Below are 21,159 nucleotides of genomic sequence, written 5' to 3'. Positions count from 1 at the left end.
TGAACAAGGGTCATCTGTAGTTTTTTCCTAGGTCAAGAGAAATTTAAAATACGGATATAAATCTTTTACATAGTGTTTTTTATATGTCTTGCAAAGAAATGCCAAAATACTTGAACAACTAATTATTGAGGGATAATTTTTCGGTAGAATAAAGCTCCATTTTCCTAATTACTTTCTTTCCACTCTGGTCTCATTGTTGCAGCTCTCCTACCAGTTTTGATACAATGGAAAGGAGCACCTCAAAAGGTCCAGGAAGTGAAGGCTTTCATCTTCCCAGAAGGATAAAGGTTATAGAAGTTGTATCCTCTTACTAAAGACAGACTAGGACCATATGTTAAAATTTAAGACAAACTCAGAATATTCTTCTGATCTTTCCTTAACAATAGAGGATGACATAGGAAATTTTTCAGTTAAACCTTTGGATAATCCCCAAACTCCTTGCAGCCAGTGGGTATTAGTTTTCTCATCCATATACTTTTCCTGATTATTTTTTAAAAGGCAAAGTGATTTATTGGAATTTGTCTTCAGTAAGCTATGCTGTATTAAGTTGAATAATGGAAAGTAGAAAAACATAGCCCTGGCAGTTGGCTTTTAAAGTTCATCTTTCTCATAACTAGCAGGAAGTGAACATGTGACAGCATCTTATTGACATGCACTTGTTTCTGCCCTGATTGCCTTAGGAAGAAGATTGTTTTATTGATTTTGTTCCAGACCAGACTGGGCCTCAGTTGTCAGATCTGGAGCTGGTGGTGTATCCAGCACTGGAGCAGAATTGTTCCTAGATCAGAATGATGACAGTAGATCTGAAGGTGTGTAAGTACTTGAATGCTCATTTCGGGGCTCTGTGGGAGACCAAGGGACCTGTTGCAGAGAATGCCAGTTAGCAGAAGAAACATGCCCTACAGATGGACAGTCTCAGTCCTGAGAGGTCTCGCTAGCACTTCCAGAACTTCCTCTATCATGAAGCAGCTGGACCCTGGGAGGCTGGTGACCAGCTCCAGGAATTATGCCATCGGTGGCTGAGGCCAGAGATTCATTCAAAAGAGCAGATCTTGAAACTTATGGTGCTAGAGCAGTTCCTGACCATTCTGCCCAGGGACACCCATACCCTCATAAAGAAGCACCATCCACAAGGAGGCTGTGGTCCTGGTAGAACACTTGCAAAGGGAAACTGGCCAAACAAGGAACGGGGTGAGCAGAAAGATTCTTGATGTGCAGTGAAACAGAGTGAAGGTGGATATATTGGGGCAGTTAATTGGGAGGAAAAAATGGATTAGGTCACTGTTGTGTTGTTCCTTTAGCACTTGTGAAGCAGGACCTGAAAGCACAGACCCGCAGCCTTAGTCAGCCCGTAGGATTCAGAGATCCTGGCAGAAACTTCCCTGGCCTTAGGGACAGAGTTGAGTTTTGGTCTCTTTGGAGCTAGGGTGTGTTGAGGGTAATGAGCCTAGTCTGGCTTGGCCAAGGAGATGGACCAAATTCTTAGAAACAAACAAAAGGCACTAAGGAGCTGGAGAGTTCAGGGCAGATCAGAAAAGAAAGGACTCTGAGAGACCAAAAGAGAGTGAAGATATGACAGAGAAGGAACAAACCAAGCAACTAGGGGACAACTGTCCAGGAAGGGGAAAAGTAGAAAGAACACAGGGAAAGAAAGATTTGAAATCCCAGCAGAGTAGCTGAGAGAAGAAAGACCCTGAGGGGTAGTGTCCTCTGTACCATAGGCGAGAGCCTGCACTGCCCTCTCTCAGGGGTTGTTCCTGGCTCTGCTCTGAGTGGGGATCCAGGACATGCCCTTGGACAGGTGACAGCTCACCAGCTGGCCTCTGGCCCATTGTGAATACTGGGAGGGCACATGTTTGTCAAAATTATTTGCACATAGGTCAGAGCTATGGCTCTTTCCTCCCGCTTTTTTCTCCATTTCATCCCCATTGTCTGTGAGAATCTTCCCTGACCATGTGGAAAATCTGGTTGACAGGACAACTTTTAAATTCAATTCCTTAATGTTTTGAGAGAATTAGAAGACAAGAAACCACTAAGGCAAGGATCTAAGTTGGGAGAGAAAGCCTGTCAAGGCAGCACGAGAACAGGTGGCCTGTGCAACCCTGTTAGTGGGCCGAACGGGGCTGAATTCAGAGGGTGGGACTGCTGCCTTGGAGAGCTGGCAGTAACCACACCCTTTACTGGTTTCTCCCAATTTTCCCATGTTTTATGGATAGTTCTTGTGGAAAATTGGTGGCTGATACCTCTAGGTCTTTATGTCATTTCCTTCAGCGTCTCCCTCTTTCCCCGCAGTCTGCACTCTCTGCTTTTTCCTCCCTCTCCCATCAAGCCCAACCCAAAAGTCAGTTCTGTGGTAACAAGTATGGGGGTTATTTCTAGGTTGCAGTCCAGGAGCTGGGAAAGGAGGCAGTGTTCTTGGGAGAAGCAGCAGAGGCCCCAGGCTTCCAGCTGAAGCCAGCAGAGTCCCAGCCAGTGGGCATGTCCCTGGAGGAAGAAGTTTGGAATATACACCAGGGTCTCCAAGAACCACTGAGCAGGAATACCCACAAAGAACCTGAGCCTGTATGTGAGAGGGGTAAGGATCTTCATGTTACTTTTCTTCTCCTGGGAGGTGGGATATAATTTAAGCCAGAATGTGTGAGCACTTTCTGGTTACCCTGCCCTGTGGATCTACTAATGCAGCTACATTAGCAATTAGGATGCCCCCTAGGTGGCAGTAGAATAGGTCATATGGCGTTGAGGGTGGGGGTTGGCCTAAGATACAGAAATCTCCAAACCACAGAACCCTGTTAATGATACTGGGAACTCAGTTCATTGGAAAAGTAGAGAGGATTGGGCCCACCTGTCCTTGTAAAAACAGAAGGAATTAAGCAGTTATCAGTGAAAAAATGTGTGAATAAAATTGTGTACAGGCAAAAAGTAACAATAAAAAGTTTAAAAAAGCTAAAGCAACATTTCTTACTGTACACTAGATTCTCTGAGTATTTTGTTCTTAATTCATGTCATGACTGGATAACAGATTTTTTGCCTTTCATAAATTTGCTCAGGAAGATTAGAGAACCTGTTTTAGGGGCTGGTAGATTCAATGGTTTTTATTTACAAGGAGAGAGCCATTTCTAGACACCACACACTTGTAAAGGTATCTCATCAATCCTGAAAACATGGGAATCTTTTACGTTTTAGAAATGAGCCTAGTGTGTTTAGAAACAGAAGAGAAATTTCCGTGGTGCTTTTTCACCCACAGTGGTACCTACTTACCAGATCCTAGCCCTTCCTGAGCAAACAGGCACCAAAGACTGGACAGTGGCACCTGAGTTCATCTTGCCTGAGTCCCAGGTGAGCTGTGCTTTCCTGCTTCTTGGGGCTGCTTCTCACTACTGTCCATGACCCACCCTGCCCAGCAGGTGTTCAAAAGCATGTTAACTCAGATGATCTCCCAGGGGAACTGGGTACCTCCTGGGCTGCTTACTGATCCCTTCCCTCTTTCTTTTCTGCCTCCTCACTTTAAAAAGTATCATGTGTTGTTCCTTTAATATTTGGCTAACATACAAATCATGGGCCAGATGGTTGGACTGTCTTTGAAGTGACAAGTTCTGAGTTAAAGCCATTCTCTTCTTTAGAGTTTGTTGACATTTGAGGAAGTGGCCATATACTTTTCCCAGGAAGAATGGGAACTACTGAATCCCACTCAGAAGGCCCTCTACAATGACGTAATGCACGAGAACTATGAGACTGTCATCTCTTTAGGTAACGATTCTCCTCTTCCCTTTGCATAGGAATGGACTAATCTGTCACATTCTTGGTTTACTTTTACCCCTGTGAGAGAGTCTTTGTTTCAGTAGCTCTTTGATTCTCAGATAGTGGTTCACCACGGAAAAGGTGTATCCGGATCCCCTGGAGCTTCTGCCCAGTTCACATGTTCATTCCTTTTCCAAAATTTTTGTTCCCTTCAAATCTACTGTGTTCTACTCTCTCCTGTCTCCCTGAAAGACACAACCATTAACCTTAAGTTCAGGCCAGAAAACCCCTGGATCATTTTTTACTGTGATGTTGCCATCATACCCCACTACTAACACATCGCTGATCATCTTGGCTCCACAATCACAGTGTAGTTTGAATTGGATCATGTCTTAGCCTCTTGTGCTGTTCGCATCCTCATCTCAGCCACAAGGTTCACCTCAGTACTTTCTTACTGGTACCCATTGCCACCATTCCTGCTCTCCCACACTCAGTTTTCCACACAGCATCCAGAGTCTTTTAAAAACCTAATCATGGGGTATTTCCTGGCAGTCCATTGGTTAGAGGTTCTCATTTTCAATCCCAAGAGTGTGGATTCAATCCCTGGTTGCAGAACTAATATCCCAAAAGCTGCATGACCCGGCCAAAAAAAATAAGCCTAATCAGATCATGACATTTTCTGCTTAAAAACCTGTCAAAGGAGAAGGAAATGGCAACCCACTCCAGTATTCTTGCCTGGGAAAGTCCATGGACAGAGGAGCCTGGCGGGCTACAGTCCCTGGGGTTATATGACTGAGCATGTGTGCGTGAGGGTAGAGGGTGATGGGTTGGTAGCAATAAACTGGTAGAACTTTTAAAAAAAAATGAACAACCTATGATAACTTCTCAATATATTCAGTATTAGAACCAAATTCCTTCCCACAGCCCCCAGGATCCTCCAAGGTCTGGCTTCTCATCTTCCTGCTCTCGTCTCTTGCCACTTGTGCTCTTGCTCTGGCCTCTTTCTTCACTCTTGTCATCTTGCTGTTTCATGGACTTCAAATGCTCATTTCTTTCTCTTACCCTCTTTCTGGTACACTTTGCTGTCACATGACAAAAGTCACTTTAGGGTTCTGCTCAGATATCATTTTCTAAAAGAAGCTTTTCTCACAGTCTTATCTAAAATAGCTTCACAGAAACAGAATCTTAAACATTCTCTTAGCCTCCCTTCAGTTCAGTTCAGTTCAGTCGCTCAGTCGTATCCAACTCTTTGCAACCCCATGAATCACAGCACGCCAGGCCTCCCTGTCCATCACCAACTCCCTCCCTTAGTTTTCTTTAAAACATTTATCACTTCCCGACATTTGTTTGTCTGTTGATGTTAGATTGTCTGACTCTGCATGAGATGATAAGCTCCGTGGTATCAGGGGATTTGGCTTATTTTCCACTATTTCCCTGGTACATAGAGGGTGCCTGGTGCACATAACCACTCAGTACGTATTTATGGAATGACAGAGTGATGAATACTTTCCATACTTGGCAGTACAGTTTGGCGTAAGTTCACGAAGTAATTCTTGCCTGTTTCCTCCACCTGGATGTGAACCAGTGAGCTATGAGAGTGGTAGAAATCTTTGCTAGTCCAGTGTCTGGTGCTTGTGAACTAAATAAAAAGTTAGTATAATGATGGCATGCATCATTTGTGCATGATACATGCCCACTGACCTTCACATAGACTCACCTAAACCTGGTCTTATCCTGTATAAGTCTTCCTGAAGATGTAATAGCACCAGTCTGTGTTTCCTGCAGGCTCTGGAGTTTGGTTACACCTTAGTTGAATATGGAGAATTAGTGTCAGAAGATGTGGAACTTGCACTGGATTCCCATCTATCTAGCTTACGTTCATTTCTCAGTCTTTGCTTTTCATGCCCATTCACAAATGCAGTATAGTGTAAACTTAATATTGGATATGAGAGTATCCATTTAACCATTCAGGGTAACAAACTGTTAGAGTATCTTTTGCTTTACCTGAAGTAGTCTGGAATTAGTGAACCATAATTAGTTCTAGTCGTTGACCTCAGTTTTTTATTTCACAGCATTATTTGTGCTCCCCAAACCTAAAGTGATCTCCTATTTAGAGCAAAGGGAAGAGCCATATATTCAAGGATCTCCAGTGTTGAAAGACAATCCTGGAGTGCTGCTTTCAGGTAAGTAATACCTGGGAAGGGAAAAGGAGAAATGTGCGTAGATTAGGAACCTTTCCAAGGGCTTAAGGGATTCATTACATTTTAAGGTTCTGCTTCCCAATTTATATATTTTAAAATCAGTGCATGTTGTGCTTTTTTTCTATCCCCATAGTTATCTTGGTCTGACATACAGTAGACCGATTGTTATGTTTATTCCAACAGAGATAAAGCTGAAAAATGACATGGAAAATCATCAACCTATGTGTCTTTCTGACTTAGAAATACAAGCACCAGGAGAAATAGTATCAAAAAAAGCCAGTGTGAATGTTCATCAGAAAACAACGGGCAAAGAAAATCATGGTGATGTGCATCGACTGGGGAAATGGCAGCAAGATTTTCCAGTGAAGGAAAGAAAGAAACTTTCCAACTGGTGGGAGGAAGAGCTGCTAAAACTTATGGAGCTTCATAAGAAAGAACGTGCAACAGAGAAGCCTTTTAAATGTCAGGAATGTGGAAAAAGCTTCAGAGTTAGTTCTGACCTTATAAAGCACCAAAGAATTCACACTGAGGAGAAACCGTATAAATGTCAACAGTGTGATAAGAGGTTTAGATGGAGGTCAGATCTTAATAAGCACTTAACAACACACCAAGGAGTAAAACCATATAAATGCTCCTGGTGTGGGAAAAGCTTCAGTCAAAATTCACATCTTCACACACATCAAAGAACTCACACAGGAGAGAAGCCCTTTGCATGTCATGAATGTGGAAAAAAATTCAGTCAAAATTCTCACCTTATTAAACACCGGAGAACCCATCTATAACACATGCAAAGCTCAAGACTTTGACACCAGAATTGACACCCATGAAGAAAAGCTTATCCAGTGTTCTTAGTCTAAAAAATTTACCAACCAGAGTTTAACCCTAAAGTTTATGAAAAATTTCAAAATTAAGAAACATGAAGAATTTTTTACCAGTGGAAAATTTGGTGATATAAACATCATGTTTCACAGAAAGAAATTAGGGTTGACTGTGAGAGGAAACAGTAGTGGTTAGTTATACTACTTACTATTTTTACTTAGAACTATCACTGAATTCCTTAGGAAAATAGGTGTTCTAAGAACCCAAGTAAGGGAAAAAGCTTTTGGGATTGTAGCTGACAGAATAGCAACACCAGCTTCAAATAGCAGACGCAGTCATGAGTCACCAGTCTTCTGTGGTCACAGAGGTAAATATTGTTTTCCATTGATCTTCCAGCCACCGTTAAGCACATATGATAGAAACATTTGTAGCATAGTTTTCCAAAATAAAAAGCAGTAATATACGTGTTTCATTACATACACTGTCTTTCAGCCAATTTAGCAGTTTCAATAGTCTTTTGGGGAAGAAATTAATATAAAGTGTTCCAGAAACCAAGTTGAATTTTCTTACTCTTGTCATTGGACAGTGTTTGCAAAATTGACATGGTTTTGACTTCCTTTATGAACCTTTATTTCTATACCTCTGGAATCCTTTTAGCACAATTTTTACTGTGATGAAATAATTTACTTTACTGGTGGAGAATCTCCCGGGTGAACTGATGCACCATCATACCTCTCATTGGTGATGTTTGAAAAAAGGAGAATATCTCTAATGAGGTCATGTGGACATGAATTGGAATTTTTACCATTCAGTCTATATTAGATAGCAGGCCGCAGTCCATGGGGTCGCAAAGAGTTGGACACGACTTAGCAACTAAACAACAACAACAACATAATAGATGTAAAGAATTTTCTGTAATAAACTAGACTCCTTACCTCACGATGCCAATAGGATAAAAGAGCCATGAACATGAGTACTTTTCTGAGGTCTAAATGGATATCAATGGGAATTCAGAAACAATTTCTCAGTTTTTTGTCTGTTTGCATTTTAATTTGACTTTTGTTTGTTATTAAGAACAAGGAGAGGGTTATGTTTGTCTGGGAACTAGAGTGTGTATACTAGGGAGGACCCTGTGGGTCACTGGGCATGGTGCTCTGTGAATCCAGGGAGCAGGAGACCAAGTTCAAAGGTTTGGGAGCTGATGCTAAGTGGTAGATGAAGATGGGTGAACCTGCACCTCCCTTGGCTAACAATAAACTGTTAAACAGATGGGATCTTCTATTTCTGTTTTCTCCAGCACAGCATAGACTGCTGAGAATCTCTCTGGATTCTGGGTTTTCTTATAATACCTTTTTATCTACAGCCTGATTCAGATGTGTTCCTGCTAGAGCTTTCAGGTAGTGTTAGGAAAGGAGTTAAATAATGTCTTTAACATATCTCTTAGAAACAAGGAAGTTAAGGCTCAGAGAGATTTAGGTACTTGTTAAGACCCCTTAACTAGTGGATCTGTTGGCTGTCACTTAGCTGTAACTAGTCAGGCCCTGAAGACAGGATCAGTTGGACTGATCTGTATGTTGTTCCTGCCCAGTCAGCCTGGATGACGTTGGAACTGTTTCAAGTTTGTGAAACTAATTTCTTGGTTACTGAAACACGCCTAAGTCTCCATTTTCTCTATGAAATAGAGATAAAGCTCAACTCAGGGTTTTCTGAGGATTAGAAGGATTGATGAAGGAAAAGTATCTAATGGCCACGCTGATAGTAGGGTCTCAGACAGTGTCCATGTCCTTTCCTCTGATCCGCAGTGGTGTGTTGGGTGGACTGACCACACTGAAGGAGCCAGTGCATCTGTGGCTGTTGGAGCTCCTTCCAGGAGCTGAGCACTCGTGGTGGTTTGCTCAGTTGATTTGTCCCTTGGCTTCAGTGCTTTATGGTGTAAGTCACCTGATCTCTTAGTGTGTCGCTGTCGGCAAGATTTCATTTCCTTCCCCAAGATGAACTCTGTCAAGGATTATTTCCTAAGCACAGCCTGCTCTGCATAGATCTTACCCAACACCCTTGGTCTTAACACTCCTGGAACTCTTGTCTCTTCTCCCAGGATACACCTATAGATTAGTTGCTGGCACTACATTCATGCATTTGATTTAATGAGGTCCTATTACGTGTCCAGGTACTTGTTTTTTTGAAGATCAGACTTTCAGCAAGACTTTTTATTTTTTTTCCCTGTGGTGGGTCTTTGTTGCAGTGTGCAGGCTTCTCTTGTGGCGAGCAGGCTTAGTTGTCCCAAAGCATGTGGGATCTTGGTTCCCCAACCAGGGATTGAACCCACGTCCCTTGCATATGAGAGCAGATTCTTAACCACTGGACTACCAGGGAAGTTCCCACATACTCTTCTAAGCTAAGGATATGATAGTGGACAAGGAGACAAAATGCTTGTTGTTGTGGAGCTTGTATCCCAGTAAGAATGGGGTGGTTGGGACTTCCTGGTGGTCCAGTGGTTAGGACTCCGCACTTTCACTGCTGAGGGCCTGGGTCCAGTCCTTGGTTGGGGAACTGGAATCCTGTAAGTTAACATGGGCCAGCAAAAAAAAAAAAAGGGAGTGGTTATCCTTTTTTGCTCCTTTTGGTTAGACAGGGTCCTGAGATAGTTTTGAGCAGTGGGTTGTATAGAAGTCTCACTTATTTGTTGGTATAGGACTCGTGCTGTCTTCTGCCTCAGTCATGTAAGCACATAGGAGCTGCGAGATCAGAACAGCCTGGAATGCTGACCTCCCACACTGGGGAGAGATATCTGTTCTAGACGGTCCACCAGACCTGTAATGAACTTTGTAGGAACAAGAAATAAACTTATGTTGTGTTAAATCACTGGGATGTTGGTGCTCTGTGTTTATACAGCATAACCTGACCTGTCTTAATTGGGCTGGCTGTTCTGGTAGGGCTCAGAAACCTTTGTCATTCTGCCTGGTCTTTGGTCCTTGGAAGAGATCTGGTTTCCTCTCGATGGTCCACTGAGTTGATGTAACTGTAACACCAGCGGAAACACTGTAGGTGTAGGGATTGTAGGTGATGGGAAAGAAAGACTGGATTGCTTACCCCAGACAAGTAAGAGGTCAGTTGTTGAAGTGGATGAGGCAACCATCTCGCCCTCTGTCTGACCTTCTTCCGCTTCGTCTTTGTCCTCCACTGCACCACTGCTCCATTAGCCCCTCATGCACTGGAAGAGTTTCTGTCCATTAGTGGGCTTGAGAGGGGGTAGGGATTTCCTTCCATTCCTCTTGTGAATGTAGTAGACTGCAAGTAATCGTTTGTTAAATACCTCTTGTGCCTTTTGTGAGTTGTGCCTCAGAGAACACAGGACACAAGTCACCAAATTTTCCCACAGTATAGAGAGGAATGTGGCTTCTCTCCCTGGACTGAAAGGTGACAGTTGGGAAGAAACTTGGACAGGAACACAGGAACAGTCCAATCCAGTTGGGGAATGAGAAACTTCCAATGGGAAAGTCTCAGCCACTAGTTAGCACAGTGTCTTATTCCTTATGTTTGGAATTTGGATCAGATGTGTGCAAGTTGGAAGAAGGCATTTCTATACCTCATCACAGGAATGAGAGCTGATTACTAAAACAATATAAAACGAAAACTATTGAACCTTGGTTCAAAAATGAATTCAGACTTGACCCTGGGTTCAGTCTCGCTAATGTGACTTTTTGTAACCAGATGATTTCTAGGACAAACCAGAAGGTGATTTATTTTTTGTGTGTTCAGTTAACAGCCTTACAAGTGGCTCCAGGGTTGCTTCTGAGAAGTAGATCACTCATCTAGTCTAGCCCCCAGATCTTCGACACCTTCTCTGCACTGGTCTGTCCCAGTGGTCACGGTTTCAGGACCATTGCATACCCAGAGTTCTGGCCCTTAAGCTGACTGTAACCTCAAGCTGATCTTGAGAACTTCCACTCTCTTTTGACTGGAGGGGAAGTACAGGAGAGCTTGGAAACTAAAACTGGTGTTTCGATCAGCTTTTGAAACTGAGAACAGTGTTTATTTCTGCTGGAGAACTTGAGACAAAGAATCCTAAGCAGCCTTTTCGATTCTTCAGGACAAGGTAAGGATGCTTGGAGCTCTAGTTCTTTGTTCTCCTAGCGAACATGTTTTCTCCTGTACTTTACTTTCACAAAGAGTCGGACACGACTGAGCGACTGAACTGAACTGAACAGTGTGCTTATGTGAATGAATGACAAGCCCTGCGCAAAGCAAGTGAGGAGCCCTGCTCTTTGGTTCCGCAGTGACCTCTTATGACTTGTGGCAGAAACCCTGTCAGGGGTTTATACCGACCTGCCAATGGACTTCCCTGGTGGCTCAGACGATAAAAGTGTTGCCTACGGTGCAGGAGACCTGGGTTCAATCCCTGGGTTTGGAAGATCTGGAGAAGGAAATGGCAACCCACTCCAGTATTCTTACCTGGAAGATCCCATGGACGGAGGAGCCTGGTAGGCTGTAGTCCTTGGGGTTGCAGAGTTGGACACGACTGAGGGACTTCACTTTTGTTTCTTTTCTATCCATCTGGACAGTTGGGAGTAATGCAGAAGATTTGAACACTGTAAAGGATTTTCCAGACATTCACTGAACCATTTCACACCACAGACCAGTGTTTACTGAGCACCTTGTGCATTCTCTGACTCATTCCCACTCACATGTAATGGATCAAGGCTGCCCATTGCTTTTATCTCAGGAGCGTTCCCTCCAGGGCTCACAGTGATGATTTGCTGAAGGCCTCCTCAACATTCTGTGGGTTCTCTCCTGTGTAGTCTCTACAGTGCCCTCAGTAGAAAGTGTTGAAGCTTTAGCCACACTCTTATTTCTAGGTTTCTTTTCAAACAAGTTACAAAGGCATATTGTTGCTGAATCTCTTCCACACTTTGGCACTTTTATAGTTTCTTCCCTGTGTTGGTTCAGTGGGGAGCAAGGCTGGAGCACTGTTCAAAGCATCACCAAACCCAGTGTACACGTAGGGTTTCTTTGTGTATGAATTCTCCAGTGGACAAGGATACTGGGCTGCACTGAATTTCTTTCCACAGTCAGGCATCTTGTCAGGCTTTCCTCCTGTATAATTTAATTCATCCATAATGAATTTACGGATGAACTTAAAGCTGTTTTCCCATCTGGCTCTTGTGAGAGGAATTATGCAAGCCAGCTCTTGTCTTTCACTGAGTTTCAGATGTAGGAAAGCTATTGGAATCACTTCTCTTGTCTACCACAGTAGGATGATGAATCTTGAACTGCTCAGGTCTAAGCACTAGTACAAAAATGTAAAGGTTTATTGTATTCGAATACCCTGCACCTTCAAGGAAGAACTTAGTAAGAAGTCTTTCTGTTGAGTTTTTAAGCCAATAAATGTAACATCTCCAACATCATGGTTTTCACACTAAGTATTTGTCTATGACTTGGACAGGGAAGCCTGGTGTGCTGCAGTTCATGGGGTTGCAAAGAGTTGGACACGACTTAACCACTGAACAACAACAATGACTTGTACACCGAACAGTTTCAGAACATCTGAAAAAAATGTAGGAGTGACGGATATTTAATGTTCATGAAGAGAAGAGTTAGATATTTTAAGCTTTAAAACAATCTTTAAAAAAATGTTGGTAGATTGGGACTTACCTGGTAATTCAGTGGCTAGGATTCTGCACTCCCAAGGCAGGGGGCCTGAGTTCAATCTCTGATCAGGGAACTCGATTGCACATACCAAAACTGAGTTCACATGCTGCAACTGAAAGATCCCTCATGCTGCAACTAAGACTTGGCGCAGCCAAATAAATATGCATATTTTTTATGTTAGTACAGTAAGGGACAATAGTTTCTTCTTTGACTGCATTGTACAGTTTGAAGGATCTTAGTTATCCAACCCAGGATCAAACTTGCCTCCCCACCCCCTGCTGCAGAAGCAAGGACTCAACCCATGGACTCCTAGGGAAGTCCCCCCATTTTTTTTTTTAATTTTCCGGTTTTTTAAAATTTAGTTTCTTACATGGAGTTAGAGAAATGTTTTTTAAATGTTTCCTTCATCCTGTAACTATGATAAGTAAGCATTCAGTTCAGTTCAGTCGCTCAGTCGTGTCCGGCTCTCCGCGACCCCATGAATCACAGCACGCCAGGCCTCCCTGTCCATCACCAACTCATCAAAGCTATTTATCCTCCTTAAAGGAGAAGCTCATATTTCCAGTCTTTTATCTTTTTGGCTGTACCACGTGGCTTGTGGGATCTTAGTTCCCCAACCAGGGATCAAGCCTGCACCCTTGGCAATGAAAGCCTGGAGTTGTAACCACTGGACTGCCAGGGAGTTCCCAAGTCTTACTCTTTGAGTTAAGAGGCACTTGTACAATATACTCCTCTTGAATCTCTCCACAGCTCCCACATTTTGAAACCCAAGCTTGCACAAGGGCTTAATCTTCTGTTGACCTTCACTCTTGTTCAGTCAGGCACATCTGCCCTCACCACTCTGAGTGCTGTGCTTCACAGCATGTATCACAAGGTAGAGTTACTTTGTTTGTTGTTTTCATTATCTGCATCCGTTAGAATATAAGCATCAAGAGGGCAGTGGCTTTGTCCTGTGTAGTCTTGAATCTTCAGTGTTGGGCACAAAACTGACTTACAATAAATATAAGAATGAAAATACAGTTGATTCTGGAGCAACACATGGAGTAGGTTGGGGGTGCCAGCTGCTGGACAATTCAAAATTTGTGTATGACTTTACCATTGGCCCTCTGGATCCATGGTTCTGCAACTTCAACCAGGCATGGATCATGTACTTTAGTACCGAGTTATTCAGTAAGCTCCACATGTGAGTGGGGCCTCCCAGTTCAAACCCATGTCCTTCAAGCATCAACTTACATCAAACAGAAAAAAGCTACCATAGGCACCAAACATCAGCTTTGGTCACTTAGAGCACCCCTGTCCCAGTGTTCTCTCTTCTTCAGGTATTGACTGCTTGACAGATGTGTGATGGCTGTGAGTTCTCATCTTGTTCTTTATCAGAAGAGATAGAAGCAAAGAGCTTGTAGGTCCCATCAAGGAACGCACAGAGGTGTCCTACATTGGGTACCTTGGAATGTTTAAGGCTATCATTCCAGCTGCCTGAATGTTCTAGCTTGGAGCTCAGGGAGCTTCGCCCTGGAGTAGGAAGACTGGATTCCATGTGCACCCCAGGGAAAGCACCTCCACTCGGCTTGCCTCTCCTCCCAGCACGTTCCCCCACCACGTCTGCTCTTCACTGCTTGCACTGGACCCGGATGCCTACAATTCAGCAAGGGCCTGAGTGCACACACAGTCCTAGGGAGTCCTTCAGACCCTTGGCACGTCTCTTCCCAAGGACTCTCAACACTGAGGTGTATAAAAGGACCTGGAAGGGCCTTTGGAATCTGTTCTGTCAGTGGGTCCTGAGCTGGTAGGCAGAGAATACGGAGATGTGCAGAGCTATTCCATGAAGGATGTGTTATGCACCCAAGTAAATCGGGACAGTGGGTTAAAGTCCAGTATAAGATCTTTCAACTTCAGAGCTCATTTACTTCCCAGGAGGTTCTCCGTCCTTGGTTGGAAAGATGGCTCAGGATTAGGCCTGTGACCTGAAGCTGATCCCATCACGATTTGTTGGAAACGCTGGAACAGATCCAACACTTGTATGATGATACATGTAACCCAGCAGATGTTCAGTCTCCTTGAAACAAGAGCTGTGAGCCTTAGGATGAAAATAATACCACAGGAGGCAGAGCAGTGATATATATGATGCAGGTTTTGGTGACACTGTTGAGCTGTCGGATCAAGCATCATCTGACACCTAGAATGCCCTGGACTTTTCAACTACTAATACATAAATCTATAACTTCATTTTTTTTAAATTTTTTATTTTATTTTAAATTTATTATAACTTCATTTTATTGTTTAAGCTAGTGTGAATTGTAACTGAAAAGAGTTCTAATACATAGAGCAGTAGCTGATTTAAGATAATGTTGGAGATTAATAATCCTTTTATAGATATATATTTTAAAATTTTCATTATGGAAATTATCAAACACAGTAATTGTATGATGAACCCCTATGTAGACTTCACCATTTATCAACATTTTGCCTATTTTGTTTCACTTATCCTATCCAGTTTTTGTTTTTATTTTGTTTTGGAATATTTTAAAGCAAATCTCAGACGTTATGACATTCCGTGAATAAATAGTTCCTTTTAAAAGAGATCAGTAAATCTTGACAACCATACCCTAATCCGTCTATGAGAAAGTATTCCCACTCAACAGAGGCCCTGTCTCCACAAGAGGCAAGCCTAATTAAGAACAAGGGAGCTGCGTTTCCCTCAGAGGGCAACCAGAGCTTGACCAACAAGTTGTCAAGATGACTTTGTAAGAGGCCCCTCCTGATACGCTCCCCCTCCCGGGGATATTCATTTATGAGAACAGGCAACCCATATGCCTCATAATGAGGGTGGTCCACAAGGATTACTAGATGCCTGTGGTGATCACCAGAGCAACTTAGTAAGGTGAAACTTCATGATCAACTGCTAACTTTTAACAAGCCCCAGAGTGATTCATTGAGTTAAGTGGCAGAAAATAATAATAGCAATAACTCTCTAACATATTCACATGGGACATTTCCCCTGGAGCTCAAAGTACCCTCATTTACCTACCTTAATTGGTTTTCTCTTTTTTAATTGAAATAATGTGTAAATGAATACTAAAAACATTAGAGTTTGTTATAATTCCCTGTAACCATTCCTGCTTGATTGTATTTTTATTAGCATTTAACCATAACATGTTGGTAACAGCTAAGATGAAAGTGAAATGGAAATGAAATATTCCTACTCTATTTTTGTCCCTATTTGGCACCACACTTCCTCTAAATGAGGAATTTTCTCTTCTTTTTTTTGGTTAGTGTCCATTCCTTCCCTTGATTCTCTTTCTGGAGTTAAAGTAGTTACAGTGCGCTTCAATACCCAGTGAATTGTGTGTGGAAATGCTTTGAAAGATCATTCCATGGCCCAATAATACTTGCTGTAATTTAACATTTATAAAAATCAACAAACCAAGTGTTATTTGTAACCAGTATTCCTGGTGCCCTTGTTGTTCAGTTGTTAAGTTGTGTCTGGCTCTTCGCAACCCCATGAACTGCAGCACCCCAGGCTTCCTTGTCTGTCCTTCACTATCTCTCTGAGTTTTCCCTGAACTAGTGTTTATTACCTGCAGTTCCCAAATTAACAGTTACATAAACCTGCTGCCAAAAACAGGTTCTTCTTTTATCTCTGCCTACAGATGTTTGCTCCTGAAAACTTTTGGAGATGCACTGTGAATGTTCATTTATTCATTCAACATAAGGCAAATGTTTATTGGGCACTTTCTGTGTGCTGGGCATTGTTTTTGGTGGTGGTATTTTATGTTCACAAACATTTTGGGTTTTGCATTTTTGTCTCTAAAGAATGCTAGGTTGGGGATAAAATGGGCATTTGCTACGTTTCTTTATATGGTTAAAACAATATGTATAATATTTACATCATTCATTTGTTTGACAGATTGGCTTTCCATGGTCAGTTTACCACTCTACCTTATTTTCAAGACCAATCACAGCTTCCCCAAACTAGAATAGGAAACACTCAACTCTGCTGTCTTACAAAACTTAATATTAATTTTAAAAAGATGTGATTAAATTGACTTAGGCACTCAGCTTTTTTGAGCGTGGACTTTAGTATTCACATTTGGAGAGTATCTTTGATATTTTTAAGTTTTTAACTTCTTACAGATAATGTGACTAGAGCATTAAAGGCAGAGACAAGAAGTTCTAGATGCCTTTTCAGTAAATGCAGAGAAAGCTACAAAAATTTAGGCACTTTAATATACAAGCAGTTCTACTTGCTATAAGGTTTTTTTTGTTTGTTTGACTTTTGTTTGGATCTGTGTCTCAAATTTTCATAGCCATCAATACCAAGTGGTCAGAAACTTCATCTTAAGCAGCATTAATTAATACAATATGAAAGGAATGCAGTGGTAGAGAATTTAATATTGAAAAGGGCAAATAAGTGTTTTTTATAATATTTATTTATGGCTGCATCAAGTTTTAGTTGGGATCACGTGGGCTCTTTGTTGTACAGGCTTATCTCTAGCAATGGCACAGCATCCAGAGCACATGGTCTCTAGCTGAGGCACATGGGCTTAGGGATCAAATCTATGTTCCCTGGACCACCAGGGAAATCTTGAAAAGGGCAAGGCTTTAAATAGACATTTCTCACAATAAGATACACAAATGGCCAATCAGCACATAAAAAGGGACTCAACGTCATTAGCCACCATGAAAATGCATATCAAATCCACAATGAGATACCACTTATATCCAGTAACATGGTTATAATTTTAAATGATAATAAGATGTGTTTTCAAGGATGTGAAGAAATTAGAACGCTCATACACTGCTGGTGGAAATTTAAATTGTACAGCACTATAGGAAACATTTTGGCAGTAACTTCAAAAGTTAAACATAGACTTACTGTTTTACCCTGCAGTTCCTCTGCTAATTATATTGCTGTTGTTGTTCAGGTACTAAATAGTCATGATGAAGTGTAAATATGCTAATAAAACCACTGAGTTAAATACTTCAAAATGGTGAATTTTATGATATGTGACATATCTCAATTTAAAAACAGAAGGGACTAAAGCAGAAGGTGACAAGTCAGCTTCCAGGTAACAAATAGTAACAGGTAGGACAGGGAAGAAGATTGTGGACAAGAAAAAAGAAAGACTAAGGGAAGGCTTTGAAAAGAAGTAAACTGATTTGGGAAGCTTCTGTGGAGTCAGGGATTAGGTATCAGAGTAGAGAACCTGTAATATAGTAAAAGAAATGAATAGAGGTTGGAGAAAAACCATTATGAATATTATTTGGGTTCCATTTCTAGGTAAGAAGTAAGCATACTTCACTTTTTCTCTCACCTAGACACAAACTCTAAAACCTGGGTATAATGCGTGGAGCAACTGTTTGAGAACTTCAAACCGTTAATAGCAGTAGGTGATTTGTAGAATACCAGAATTCAAACTACTACTGAATTGATGGTGAGTTTACTGTTTATGTTCTCTGATACTCTTTTACTTCAGTGCAGCACAACTAGAAACTGGAAGTGAGCACTGTAGTGAAAATGGAGACAAAATACATTTATGACCAAAATTCTCAGGAAACTAGGAATAAAATGGAACTATTTCAACCTGTAAAAGATCATCTGCTAGAAAAAAAGGCAGGACTTCCCTGGCAGTCCAGTGGTTAGAACTCTGTGGTTCTGTGCAGGAGGCACAGGTTCAATTTTTGGTCACGGAACTAATACTCCGCATGCCACATGGCCAAAAAAAAAAAAAGACCAAAATCCCTATAGCTCATATCACACTTAATTATCAAAGATCAAATACTTTCCCTTCTGAGATAAGGAACAAGAGAAGAATACCCACTCCTGCCACCCCTGTTTAGCATTGTACTGGAAGACATAGCCAGTACAATAATGAAAGAAAAGGAAATTTTAAAACATCCAGTTTAAAAAGGAAAAACAAAGCTGTCTTTTTTCACAGATGACATGACTAAATGTGGAAAATTCTGCTGCTGCTGCTGCTGCTAAGTCACTTCAGTCATGTCCGACTCTGTGTGACCCCATAGATGGCAGCCCACCAGGCTCCCCTGTGCCTGGGATTCTGCAGGCAAGAACACTGGAGTGGGTTGCCATTTCCTTCTCCAATGTGTGAAAGTGAAAAGTGAAAGTGAAGTCGCTCAGTCGTGTCCGACCTTTAGCGACCCCACGGACTGCAGCCTACCAGGCTACTCCATCCATGGGAGTTTCCAGGCAAGAGTACTGGAGTGGCTTGCCATTGCCTTCTCCTCCATAAACCACTGGTGAAACATAAATCAAAGGAGTCCTAAATAAATAGGAAAACAAATCACATTCACAAACTGAAAAAACTCAACATAGCAAAGATGTCAGTTCTCCCCAAACCAGTCAATAGATTTAATACAATGTGGAAAGAGGAAAGAACTAGAATAGCCTAAATAGTTTGAAAAATAAGAAAGATACTGAAGAAATTACGTCACTTGATTATAAGACTTTCTCTAGATAGCATATTAAAAAGCAGAGACATCACTTTGCCAACCAAGGTCTGCCTAGTCAAGGCTATGGTTTTTCCCGTGGTCATGTATGGATGTGAGAGTTGGACTGTGAAGAAGGCTGATCGCCGAAGAATTGATGCTTTTGAACTGTGGTGCTGGAGAAGACTCTTGAGAGTCCCTTGGACTGCAAGGAGATCCAACCAGTCCATTCTAAAGGAGATCAATCCTGGGATTCATTGGAAGGACTGATGCTAAAGCTGAAACTCCAATACTTTGGCCACCTCATGCGACGAGTTGACTCACTGGAAAAGACTCTGATGCTGGGAGGGATTGGGGGTGGGAGGAGACGGGGATGACAGAGAATGAGATGGCTGGATGGTATCACCGACTCGATGGGCATGAGTTTGAGTGAACTACAGGAGTTGGTGATGGACAGGGAGGCCTGGCGTGCTGTGATTCATGGGGTCGCAAAGAGCCGGACACAACTGAGCGAATGAACTGAACTGAACTGAACTGAAAGCTATGTTAATGAAAAGAGTGTGGTCTTGGTAAAGGGGAAGACACACAGATCAATGGCATAGAATAAAGAATCCAGAAATAGACCCACATAAATATGGCAAGTTGATTTTTTAAATTATTTATTATAATTAAAGGCTAATTACTTTACAATATTGTGGTGGTTTTTGCCATACATTGACATGAATCAGCCATGGGTGTTCATGTATCCCCCTGTCCTGAACCCCCCTCCCACAACCCTTCCCATCCCATCCCTCAATGTTGTCCCAGTGCACTGGCTTTGAGTGCCCTGTTTCACACATTTAACTTGGACTGGTCATCTGTTTCACATACAGTAATATACATGTTTCAGTGCTATTCTCTCAAATCATCGCACCCTCACCTTCTCCCACAGAGTCCAAAAGTTTGTTCTTTATATCTGTGTCTCTTTTGCTGTCTAGCATATAGGATCATCATTACCATCTTTCTAAATTCCATATATATGTGTTAATATACTGTATTGGTGTTTTTCTTTCTGACTTACTTCATTTTATAAAATAGGCTCCAGTTTCCTCCACCTCATTAAAACTGACTCAAATGTATTCTTTTTAATAGCTGAGTAATATTCCATTGTGTATATGTACCACAACTTTCTTATCCATTCGTCTGCCGATAGACGTCTGGGTTGCTTCCACGTCCTGGCTATTGTAAGCAGTGCTGCGATGAACACTGGGGTACACGTGTCTCTTTCAATTCTGGTTTCCTCAGTGTGTATGCCCATCAGTGGGATTGCTGGGTCATATGGCAGTTCTATTTCCAGTTTTTTTTTTTAAGGAAATCTCCACACTGTTCTCCATAGTGGCTGTACTAGTTTGCATTCCCACCAACAGTGTGAGAGGGTTCCCTTTTCTCCACACCCTCTCCAGCATTTATTGTTTGTAGACTTTTTGATAGCAGCCATTCTGACCAGCGTGAGATGGTACCTCATTGTGGCTTTGATGCAAGTTGATTTTTATAGGCAAATATTTAATGAGGTGACAGTCACATAAAGCAAAATTAACCATTTTAAAGTGAACAGTCAAATGGCATTTAGTACATACATAATTTTGTACAACTGCCACTTCTGTCTAGTTCAAGAACATTTTCATCACACTCAAAGAAAACTTCATTCTTGTTTCCCCATGGTGCCTGGCAAATCATAAACCTGCTTGTTGTCCCTCTGGATTTCTCTAATCTGAATGTTTAATTTAAACATGGTCTTATATGTGACACACTAGGCCTGATTTTCTTTCAGTAGAATAATGCTTTTGAAGTTGATCCACATTGTAGCATGTATTGATCAGCACTTCATTCCTTTTTTGGCTGAATAACACAATGTGTTTATCCACTCATCTGTTGATAGACATTTGTTTCTGCTTTTTGGCTATTGTGATAGTCCTGCTGTAAATGTACATATACAAGTATTTGTTTGAGTATTTGTTTCAGTTCTACAGGGTATATACTCCGAAGGGGTAATGTGGGGACATATTTTAGTTTTATGTTTAACTTATTTTTTTTGCTGTACCACCAAGTGGCTTTCAGGATCCCAGTTCCCTGACCAGGTCTTGAACCTGGGCCATGGCAGTGAAAGCATCCAGTCCTAATCACTAACCCTCCAGGGAATTCCCGTGCATGCTCAGTCGCTTTAGTCACATCCCACTCTTTGCAACTCTATGGACTGTAGCCTGCCAGTCTCTGTCCATGGGATTCTCTAGGCAAGAATATTGGAATGGGTTGCCATGCCCTCCTC

At 41.8% G+C, this 21,159-nt stretch overlaps 1 protein-coding gene across 1 annotated transcript; it reads left to right on the top strand.

Annotated features, from left to right (window-relative positions):
* The first annotated feature begins 680 nt into the window (after positions 1–680).
* Positions 681–19,193, top strand: LOC129545313 (zinc finger protein 75D). Its single transcript, XM_088832818.1, has 6 exons — positions 681–809; positions 2,380–2,575; positions 3,245–3,336; positions 3,621–3,747; positions 5,811–5,921; positions 6,123–19,193. The coding sequence occupies exons 1-6, from the start codon at positions 789–791 to the stop codon at positions 6,719–6,721; spliced, it is 1,146 nt and encodes a 381-aa protein (XP_088688944.1). The 5' UTR covers positions 681–788; the 3' UTR covers positions 6,722–19,193.
* Positions 19,194–21,159: the final 1,966 nt, after the last annotated feature.

This window comes from Moschus berezovskii, chromosome 27 (assembly GCF_049115385.1).
Source record: "Moschus berezovskii isolate FMDL1 chromosome 27, NW_MosBer_1.0, whole genome shotgun sequence".
Taxonomy (NCBI): Eukaryota; Metazoa; Chordata; class Mammalia; order Artiodactyla; family Moschidae; genus Moschus; species Moschus berezovskii.
This window is presented reverse-complemented; position numbering and strand designations above follow the sequence as displayed.

Coding starts and splice junctions, on each gene's coding strand:
- LOC129545313 (XM_088832818.1), top strand. CDS start 789: ATGATGACAGTAGATCTGAAG. Junction 2,576..3,244: donor TGAGCCTGTATGTGAGAGGG/GTAAGGATCTTC, acceptor TTTCACCCACAG/TGGTACCTACTTACCAGATC. Junction 5,922..6,122: donor TCCTGGAGTGCTGCTTTCAG/GTAAGTAATACC, acceptor TTATTCCAACAG/AGATAAAGCTGAAAAATGAC.